General features: G+C 55.6%; 1 protein-coding gene across 19 annotated transcripts in view; it reads left to right on the top strand.

Moving 5' to 3' along the window:
- CACNA1B (calcium voltage-gated channel subunit alpha1 B) overlaps window positions 1–10,482 on the top strand; it is a 235,782-nt gene that overhangs the window by 210,753 nt on the left and 14,547 nt on the right. For 17 of the 19 annotated variants that reach the window (XM_037730270.1, XM_017505589.2, XM_037730262.1 and 14 more), the window contains 2 exons: window positions 3,668–3,764; window positions 6,598–6,706. In XM_037730270.1, coding sequence (XP_037586198.1) covers window positions 3,668–3,764; window positions 6,598–6,706 — 206 coding nt within the window. Of the gene's footprint in view, window positions 1–2,039; window positions 2,137–3,667; window positions 3,765–6,597; window positions 6,707–10,482 lie in introns of those variants that run through there. The other 2 variants (XR_005196468.1, XR_005196467.1) reach the window with 1 other exon arrangement.

Here is a 10,482-nt window from a genome sequence, read left to right as displayed (position 1 = left end):
TGGTGTGCACATGCTGTGGTGTTCACGTGCCTGCATGTGCATGTTCCTGTGTGTGCGTGTGTGTGCCTGTGGTGTGCACATGCTGTGGTGTTCACATGCCTGCGTGTGCATGTGCCTGTGTGTGCGTGTGTGTGCCTGTGGTGTGCACGTGCTGTGGTGTGTGTGCCTGTGGTGTGCACGTGCTGTGGTGTGTGTGCCTGTGGTGTGCACATTCTGTGGTGCGCATGTGCCTGTGTGTGAGTGTGTGTGCCTGTGGTGTGCACGTGCTGTGGTGTGCATGTGCCTGTATGTGCGTGTGTGTGCCTGTGGTGTGCATGTGCCTGTGTGTGCATGTGTGTGCCTGCGTGTGGCGTGCATGTGCTGTGGTGGTCACGTGCCTGTGTGTGCGTGTGTGTGCCTGTGGTGTGCACATGCAATGGTGTGTGTGTGCCTGCGTGTGCGTGTGTGTGCTGCATGTGGTGTGCATGTGCCTGCTGTGGGCGGATTCTGATGGCTCGGAGCTGTTCACCCTGGTGCCACCTTTCCCAGCCTCCCTTTGTTGTTGCTTTAACCCTGTGTTGTGAAGCCTGGAGACTTGAGGGGAGAATTGCAGTCACACTGGCAGCAATCTGGCTGCTCATTTCTGTGTGCACCCGTCTGTCCAATAATACCTCCTGAGCACCTGCCATGTGCTGGCACAGGGGCCTGAAGGTGAAACAGACACATGCCGTCAGAGCACTCAGCCAGGCCTGGCAGTGAGACCACATGGTGTCTGTAGCTCAAGGCCAGGGCATTTCTGCGGAGGGAGAGGCCACATCCGGCCTGAAGAATGAGAGAAGGTCACATTTGAGCCAAACTTAAAGGAATAGGAAGGATTGAACACTAGAGAAGTAGGATGGATTGAGCTGGGGACGGGAGGTGGGGCAGCGGGGAGAGGGAGGCCAGGCAGCTTCTGTCAGGCTGGAGAGGAGGGCGAATTGCAGAGGGGCTGCAAGGAAAGCTGAGAGTGGTTAAGAAAGGCATTGGAACTGTGATTGAACAAGTCAGCTTGATTTTGTTTTGTAGACAGTGGGTACAGTCCTGGAATCGAGCAGTGATGGTGTCAGGGCCATACTTTTCACCTGGACTTGGTGGGCAGGGACAGTTGTGGAGGGTGGGAGGTCTTACATGTGTCCAGCCCCTCGTGGTGGTCCCTTTGCTGCAACAAGCTTAGCAAACACATTTGGTGAGGCCGAGATGGGGCTTCCTCTTTCTTCCACGTTTTACAGAAGCAAATCCAACATGATTTGGAGCTGATTGGACCGAGGGCCTCAGGGCAGATCCATCTGCCAGGAAGAGACTATCCCCTTTCTTTCCTGGGCCACCTGAATCTGGCTGTGTCTCTGGGACCCCAAGCCCACAGGCGGGTGTCCCACTGTAGGAGAGAGCAGCATTGGTGGTGACCCGAGGACGCCAGCCCTGTGATGAGAGGGTCCTTAGCTGGATCAGGGCTTCCAGGGAGGACACAGAGCCTTCAGGGAGACAGGGTCCGTCAGGAGGCAATGGGTTTGGGCCTCTGAGGCTGCTGTGGTAGAGAGGCAGACCCACCGTGCTGTGGTGGTGAGAGAGTCAGGCCTCAGAGGGAGGCTCATGAGGAGGGGCCTTGGCTGGCCTGAGAGGCCCAGGGAGCATCCTCGCTCAGGGGGCGAGACGAGGAGCTGGCGGAGAGGGAGGGGCAGGGCAGGGCAGGCCCAGGAGAGACACAGGCCACAGAGCAGAGTGCAGAGGAGGGCTGGGCCCAGCCAGCAGCTGTGGACATGCTCCGCCTCTGTGGAGCACAAGGGTGTTCTGTGCAGAGCAGCTCCTGCACACACCGGGCTCTGGAAATTACACTGGGGTTGCCGCACCTCCTGGGGAGCTCCAAGCCCTAGTCCCCCAGCGAGGTGCCACCTATCCAGTGCACCCCTCACCTCCACCGCCGCGCCTGCGCGAGGCAGGTCTTCCCATCACAGGCTGGGCGGGCGGGCGGGACGGGCCCCACCCTGCCTTTGTTGCCATAACCTGTGACATTTCCTTTCCAGTTGCCGGATTCATTATAAGGATATGTACAGTTTGTTGCGTTGTATTGCGCCACCCGTTGGCTTAGGGAAGAACTGCCCTCGTAGGTTGGCCTACAAGGTTTGCAACTTCAGAGCCTCCATCCAACATACTTCCCTGCCCGAAGCGCAAACACAGCACACACTCCCTGCCTGGTTTGGGAATGACGACACCTCACCTTTCTTTCCTCCTGTCCTGCCCCGCACTCCAGCCTCCTGGACGCTTTGGTTCCCTTTCTAATCTCCCCTGACCCTTCTAGCTGGCTGGGGACAGGCAGCCTTTTGAGAGTGCACAGAAAGCTTTCTGGCTGGGCCATGATGGCTGAGACCAGCTGGCTGGGTGGGAGCTGGGGGCGAGGTCCCTCCTGCATCAAGGAAGCAACTGTCCCACCTGGTTTTTCCTCCAAGCTCTTGAGAGTGAGCTGATGGTCAGACAAGGCTGCGACCCCCAGAGGAAGGGAGTGCGGGCACAGGCCTGCCAGGAGCAGCCGTCCTCTGGGTTGGAAGAGCCCAGTAACCCAGTGGCTCTCCAGTCCCTGGGGGAAGAGAGGGCAGAGGCAGAGTGGGGTGCCAAAGACCAGCCATCCTGCTTTGCCTCTGGAGTGATGTGCTCAGCTCAGCCAAGGAGCCCCTGGTCTGGAACCATGGAGGAGGGCAAGGCCCCAGGGCAGATCCATCTGCCAGGAAGAGACTATCCCCTTTCTTTCCTGGGCCACCTGAATCTGGCTGTGTCTCTAGGACCCCAAGCCCACAGGCGGGTGTCCCAGGGTTGGAGGTAGGCCCCAGGCCTGGTGGCCTCTCAACTTGAGAAGAATGTCGTTAGAGCCTTTAGGTTCCCAGATCCTGCAACCTGCCCCTTTGCTGTCAGAGCTGGTGCAAGGTGGCCCTAGGCCACGTCCCGCCAGCTCCTCCTACCTCCCGCAGTCTCCCATTTCCCACCCAGCCCTGACCCCCAGCAGCAGCCCTGCCCTGGGCTGGCCTCGGGCGTCTCTGGGCTTGAAGCAGGACTTGCCCCACAGTCAAGTTTGGCTTTAGAGCTTCAGGGCTCCCTCTCTAGTTTTCTGGTTTGTTATAGATCTTCTCCACCTTTTAGCCTCTAGCCTTACTTGGAAGCAAATCTGATCATAAGGGAAGCTGATGTCTCTGCTGTGGTTCTCAGCCACTGCCTTATCTGCACCTGACCCTGCCTGCCAGCTCTTCCAGCAGGGTGAACCAGCTCTTTCCCGATTGGCATTTACTGTGATTTTTAAAAGACTAAAACCAGAAATTATGAACCCAAAGCCGCCCCGATGCAGCCCTTCCTCACCCCTCCATGTTCATTAGCTCGGACGCCACCCCCGCCCACTGCCCCGTGTGGGGCTGGAGTGAGGAGGTGAGGCTCGGGGGTGGGGGGCCAGGAGGGGTCAAGCCAAGCAGAGAAATCCCTCATTTTACTTATTTTGATTTTGGGCTTTGAATCCGACACTTTGATTAACTGGCTCTGTTTTCTTGTCTGCTTCCTCCCTGCCCCCTCACCCGCCCCCCCCCCCGCTCCCCTCCCCGCTCCCCTCCTGCTGCCGCTCCTCCTGTGGACCACCCCACTGTGCCCTGGCCTCGCTGGGACGGGTTTCCAGTGGGCGAATCAGTTACAATGACATGTTTGAGATGCTGAAACACATGTCCCCGCCTCTGGGGCTGGGGAAGAAATGCCCTGCTCGAGTCGCCTACAAGGTAGACCCTGACCCTGTAACCCGCCCCCGAGGAGGCTGTGTGTGCTCTGCACGGGGTGCTCGCGCTGGCTTTTCCAGCTCCTCTCCTTCTCGGGGGCTCCCAGCTGTCTGTCTGCCGCTCTGCTGTGCGCCCCTGGCCACCTCACTGTGTCCTTCTCTTCAGCCCCATCCCAGCTTCCTTCCCAGACAGAGGGACATGGCCACCATGATGTCTCACTGGCCTCTTGTCCTCACATCCTGAGCAGCCCCCTCTGAGAGCCCCCTGGAGGTTCAGGGAGACAGAACTAGACCCTCCTCCCTGCCTTTTCTCCCTCCCTTTCTTTCCTAGGAATGAGGGGACAGACCACTTGTTTAACAGAGGTTGTTTTTGTTCTGGGCTTATAACAAAGCCCTAAGCCGCTGGTATGGCTGGAGCTGTTCAGCCCTCTGGGTCTGGCCCTGGGGACAGGTGGGGCCTGCAGGACCTCTGGTGCTTTTGTATAATCCCCTCCCCAGCTCAGCAAGAGCAGAGGTTCCCTAGGCCCAGGCCGCAGTCTCCAGGGACGTGCTAGGTTCCATGGTGCGGAGGAGGCACTGTGGCATTGAGAAGGAAAGGGGTGTTGGGGAGAACATCTTGCTATTATTCCTGGTGCCTCAGGCTGCAGGATGGGGACAGCCTCAGGGCCTAGGAGTCATGGGATGCTGAGTCCCCAAGAAGGAGGTAAATCGAGGGACACCTCCAGGCCTCCCTCCTGGGTGGGCAAGCAGGTCACATGGCCCAGCCCTAAGCCTGTTCCATCTGCCCAGCTGTCCTCAGTCCCACCCCATGCCCCCATGTGTAAGCACCTTTGTTCCCCAGCACCCACCTACCCACCCGAGAGTCCTCCTGAGGCCCTCACTGCTCTCCCGCAAAGGGCCTGTCTTTCCGCCAGCATGTGCCTCAAGTGTTCCTGAGTCCCCCTCTGTCTGAGGAAGCATTCTGCCAGAGCTTTCATCTCTGAAGCTGTGGACAGCTCTTGTGCACGCCGTCTCTCTCTGCCCTGACTCTAGGTCTTTCTTACCTGATTCAGTGCAGCCTGTGGGAGCCGAGTGGCACCTGCAAGCCATCCTCAGCCCCTGCCCTGCCCTGCCTTGTGCCTGCCTGGGGTCCTGCATGCAAGGCTGCAGTTTTGTCCCCAAGAAGGAGAGCTCTGTCCACACTTGGGGTCGGGCTGAGCAGGAAGGGCCATGATGGAGCAGCCTTTGGCAGACTCCAAGGTTCTGGGCATGGAGAGACCAAGAGAGGCCTTGGGGTGGGAGCAGAAGACTGGACAAGCTGAGGAGGGTCCAGGAGATGCCCAGAGTGCCCCACCACAGAGGGCCCAGGGCAGAGACACCTGTCTGTCCTGGCCTTGCCTCTTGGCTTCTTCCTGAGATTCTTGACCCTTTGGGGCCTGGGGTGGGCTGATGGCACCCCTGGGTAGGGCAGCCCTCTAGTGCCTGGGCAGAGCTCTTCCTTCTTGGAAATCACCTGCCTGCTCTGCCTTCACTGCTCTCCCCAACTCCCTCCACCGCCTGCCCTCCAGGAGAGGAATTCCTTGGTCTCTCGCTCCACCATCCATGCTGGTCTGCAGGGATGCTGTTCTCTGGGAAGCCGTTTACTCCTCGTGTGCTGCACACAAATGCTGTGCAAAGCCCTGGGGCTGGGACTGGATGTGGCACGCGGGGCTTTGCCAGCATTCGGGACAGTCAGGCTCACGTCTCCAGCCCTGCTTGCATCCACACCCCACCAACTGTTAGGCTGAGGACTCTGGATTTGGGGCCAGAATGCTAGGGGAAGGGCTGTGTGGCCCTACCTAGAGAAGGGGCTGCCCTGCCACAGGGTGCAGGCTTGGGTGATAACAGGCAGACCCCAGGGAGGAGCTCCTATCTCTAGCTGGTCAGCGCTCCTGGGGCTCCACTTGGCCAGCTCCATGCTCCCTATGCTGAAAATCTTCCAGGCACACCTGAGACGCATTTCCTCCTTGAGGACTTCTAAGTTCCCAGAGCCTGGGTCTCTGGGCAGCACTGACTGTGCCTGGAGGACTGTGGTGCAGACACAAACTCGTCTCCAGCTGTTCTGTCCCTCAGAACTGGCAACAGGCTCTCCGCCTGAAAGGGAGATGGAGCAAAGCTGCAGGACACTGCCCCAGCCCGCCCTGAAGTGCAACAGCCTCGGCCTGAGCCCTGGGCAGTCACGTCTGTTCCTGTCCTTCCACCAGTGGGAGCTGCCTTGTGGGGAGTTGGGCTCTGTCTTTTAGTGGCATTGAACATCTCTCCCACGCCCCATGCTGGGGGGTGAGAGGCGGAAGCCTTGCCGGGCCGGAGCTAAAACTAAGGTGTCACCCACTGGGAGCTGGGCCCCAGAGAGGCACCCTGGACCACCTACCCCTTGTCCAGATGATCCAAGTGGTGGGAGGAGAAGATGGGGGTGGGCAGAGCCATGAGCACAAGACCCCTTCTGTCTGTGACTGCCGCTTCTCCCCAGCCAAGGCCACACACCTATATTGAGCCACAGGTGGGGTCCCCCGGGTGAGGAGCTACCTGTGCTTTCGGAGGGGTCAAGGCTCCTGGCCTGGCCCTATGCCACAGTCTCCCTGCAGTTCTACTTTTCTGCAGCTAGGAGGGTCCTCAGCTGAGATTTGCAGGGTGGGGAGTCCAGGGAAGAGTGTGAATGCTGGCAAAACTCCCCCCTGCCCCACCTCACTCAGACCTAGGCACCGGCAGGGACTACCACTGGGATGCCCAGCCCAGCCTCCAGGGACCCCATCATTGAGTAGTCCTGGGGGGGGGTGACCCCAGCAGGCCTGGCCCTGACCAGCCCTGCTTGTCCCTAGCGCCTGGTTCGCATGAACATGCCCATCTCCAACGAGGACATGACTGTCCACTTCACGTCCACGCTGATGGCCCTCATCCGGACGGCGCTGGAGATTAAGCTGGCTCCAGGTGAGCAAGGCGACCTTGGGAGGGAGGGCCCTGGGACCCAGAGATGTGCACCCCTGCCCTCAGCACCAGCCCCAGGAGGGAGGGAGGAGGGTGAGGGGCCAGCTGTGTCTGGAGGGGTCTGAGGACAGCCGTACAGGATGCCTACCCTTGGGGCACTGGCTCTTTTGCCTGGTAACTATCTGCATGTCAGCACCACAGTGATCCCGTTTCAGTAAGGAAATGGAGGCGTGGTGAGATTTAATAAATTGCCTAGGTGGAGCCAGGACATAGCCTTGGCAAGCCTCACCACAGCCAGCACTCTCCCTGGGGACGAGGCTGCATGCCCTCGGCCCTTCCCACGGTGAGCCTATCCCCTGTCTGGTCTTGCCCTGATCGGGTGGACAGAGCCACAGCAATGCCAAAGCAAGGAGAAAGCCTCAGATGTCTTCCCCACCCCCACCCCTGCGTCTGCCCTGTCTCCTGCTTTGTGCACCAGGCCCCGCTCGTCCCCCCAAGGATGCCATGCTGGCAACATCCTACTGTTTCTTGCCCTGCCAGTTTTCCTCTCTACAGGATTATTTGTGTCAACATATAAACATCTGATTATTTCCTCCATCTTTAAAAAATTACCTTCCCCCCGTCGACTTCCCCATTCTCTGCTTCCTAGCACCCCACTCTTGAGAGGTTGTCTGTGATTCCCTTTCCCACATGCAGGGGGCTCTCCCCAGCTTCACCAGAGCCGCCCTCAGGGTCTCCAGGCCTCCACAATGCTCAACTCGAAGACCGAGGCGCATCCCCATCTCATGGGCTGTCCACACTTGTCCGTTTGCACTCCCTTTTCTTGGAACCTTTTTTATGTCTGTTTCTCTGATCCCACAAACTCTGGGTGTGCCTTTGTGCCATGGAGTGTTCTCTACACCCACTGCTTTATCATCTCACCTATTCCCATGGCTTTAAATAGCATGAATCCAATTTCGTATTTTTAGTCCTGACTTCTCCCCTGAACTTCAGATTTCCCCCCCACAGCCTTCTCTATCTCAGTCAATGCTCAAGCCAAAACCTTAGAAGCCATCTCAGTTATTATGTATTTATTTGAGATAGGGTCTCACTGTGTCACCCAGGCTGGAGTGCACTGGTACGGTCATGGCTCACTGCAGCCTCCACCTCCCAGGCTCGAGTGATCCTCCTGCCTCAGCCTCCCAAAGTGCTGGGATTACAGGCACCACCCTGCCCACTGATTTTTGTACATTTTTTAGACATGGGGTTCACTGTGTTGCACATCATCCTTCTCTCCCTTTTCTTATCCCATTTCTGATTCATGCCTTCTATCCTATTTTCTGGACTCTTATCTTTAAACTATATCCAAAGTGTGGCCACTCCTCTCGGTCCCCCACTGCCGCCTCTGCTGGCTCTCAGCTGTTGCTGCAGCAACTTCTAATTCATCCACTTCTGCCCTTGACCCCTTCTGTCTGCCTTCAACACAACAACCAGAGTGATCAGGTTAAAAATTAGACCAAGGGCTGGATGTGGTGGCTCACACCTGTAATCCTAGCACTTTGGGAGGCCAAGGCAGGCAGATCGCCTGAGCCCAGGAGTTGTAGGCCAGCCTGGGCAGCAGGGTGAAACTCTGTCTCTACTAAAATAGAAAAAATTAGGCTGGACACGGTGGCTCACGCCTGCAATTCCAGCACTTCAGAGGCTGAGGCAGGTGGATCACAAGGTCAAGAGATCGATACCATCCTGGCCAACATTGTAAAACCCCGTCTCTACTAAAAATACAAAAGTTAGCTGGGTGTGGTGGTACGTGCCTGTAGTCCCAGCTACTCAGGAGGCTGAGGCAGGAGAATCACTTGAGCCCAGGAGTTTGAGGCTGCAGTGAGCTGTGATTGTGCTACTGTACCGCAGCCTGAGTGACAGAGTGAGACCCTGTCTCTTAAAAACAATAATAAAAATTTTAAATAAAACAAAGAAGGTGTTATAAACAATTTATGTCCATTTAAACAAATGAAATGGAAAAATTCCTTGAAAAACATAAACTATCGTGCTCATTCAAGAATAGATAACCTTCAGTTTCAACACCAGAGGACAAAAAAATGAGAACAGATAACCAGGCCAGGTGCCATGGCTCACGTCTGTAATGCCAGCAATTTTGGAGGTTGAGGTAGGAGGATCACTTGAGCCCAGGAGTTTGAGACCAGTCTGGACAACATAGGGAACCCTGTCTCTACAAAAAATAAAAAAATTAGCAGAGTGTGGTGGTGAACACCTGTGCTCCCAGCTTCTTGGGGAGGTCAGGATAGAAGGGATGAGACATGACGGTACTGCTGCACTCCAGCCTGGGACAGAGTGAGGCCCCATCTCAAAAAAAAAACCCTTCAGTAATGCCATATTTATTAAATACCAACTACACTCACTCCAGCCTGGGACAGAGTGAGACCCTATCACAAAAAAATTAGTAATACCATATTTATTAAATTTAGAGTGGAAAAGCCTTCCAACAAAGAAAATTCCAGGTCCAGATGGCTTCATTAGTGAAGTCTATCAACTGTTTAAGGAAGAAATATTACCAATTCTATATAGACTCCTCCAGACAGTAGAAAAAGGGAATATTTCCCAACTTACTTTATTTTCAGAGGCCAGCTTTGCTCTGATACCAAAAGTAGATAAAGACATGACAAGGAAAGAAGACTGCAGACCAATGTTCCTTATGAACAGACTTTTAAAGCCTTCAGTATAATCTTTTAGCAAACAATATACTTTAAAAGGCAATCCGTGATGACACAAATGGGGTTTACCCCAGGATAAGTTGGTTCAGTGAGGTTACACTCCACCACTCAACTATAGTTGCCAGAATACTTCTCAGAATGACACTGCTTAGTGCTGAGAGGGCAAGGCAACTAGAATTCTACTGGGAAAAGAAAATGGTGTAGCCCCTTAGACAGTTTGCAGTGACTTCTGTGGTCCAGCCGTTGCACTTAGGGAATGAAAACGTACATCCACACAGAATCTACTTGGAAATGTTTACAGCTTTATTCAAAACTGCACAAACTGTAAACAACTCATGTCCATCGGTTGGCAGTGGAGAAACAGATGGTGCCTTCGTACAATTAAAGAGTACTCAAGAGTGAGAGGAAACACTACTGTTGCACGTGGCAGTGTGTGACTCTCACATGCACCACACCGGGTGAAAGAAGTCGGATTCAAAAGCCAGTGTGCTGTATGATGCCACGTGTGTGACATTCTGGAGCAAAACTATAGAGAGCCAGAACGTGTCAGTGGCGGCAGGGCTGCCAGTAGGCCTAGGGTTTGACTCGGGGGCACAGAGGAATTTGGGAGTGATGGAGCTGTTGCATACCTCGACCATGGTGCTAGGTGCATGGGTATATGCGTTTACCAAAGTTCATAGAACCCTAAAAAGGGTGACTTACTGCATGTGAGTTGTACGTTCATAAAACTGATGTTTAAGAAAGGTGATTCTGATTGTTTTATTCCTTTGCTCAAAACCCTCCACTGCCTTCCGCGCTGGGCTTCCTGCCCACCCGCTCCGTCCAGCTTGCCCCGTGGCCTCCCTGGCTCTTTGCGTGACACAGCAGGGCCAGTGTACTCAAGGGCTCCTTCCTACCTTCAGGACACACAGGCCTCCTCCTTGGGAGGCTTTGCTGGCCGTCCTGCCCCCGCCACAGCCCTGCTGATATTTCCTGTTCCATCCCCACCCTGCTACCACAGCCTGCTGATATTTCCTGTTCCATCCCTGCCCTGCTACCACAGCCTGCTGATATTTCCTGTTCCATCCCCGC

Source organism: Cebus imitator, unplaced genomic scaffold (genome assembly GCF_001604975.1).
Source record: "Cebus imitator isolate Cc_AM_T3 unplaced genomic scaffold, Cebus_imitator-1.0 Scaffold339, whole genome shotgun sequence".
NCBI classification, from domain to species: Eukaryota; Metazoa; Chordata; class Mammalia; order Primates; family Cebidae; genus Cebus; species Cebus imitator.
This window is presented reverse-complemented; position numbering and strand designations above follow the sequence as displayed.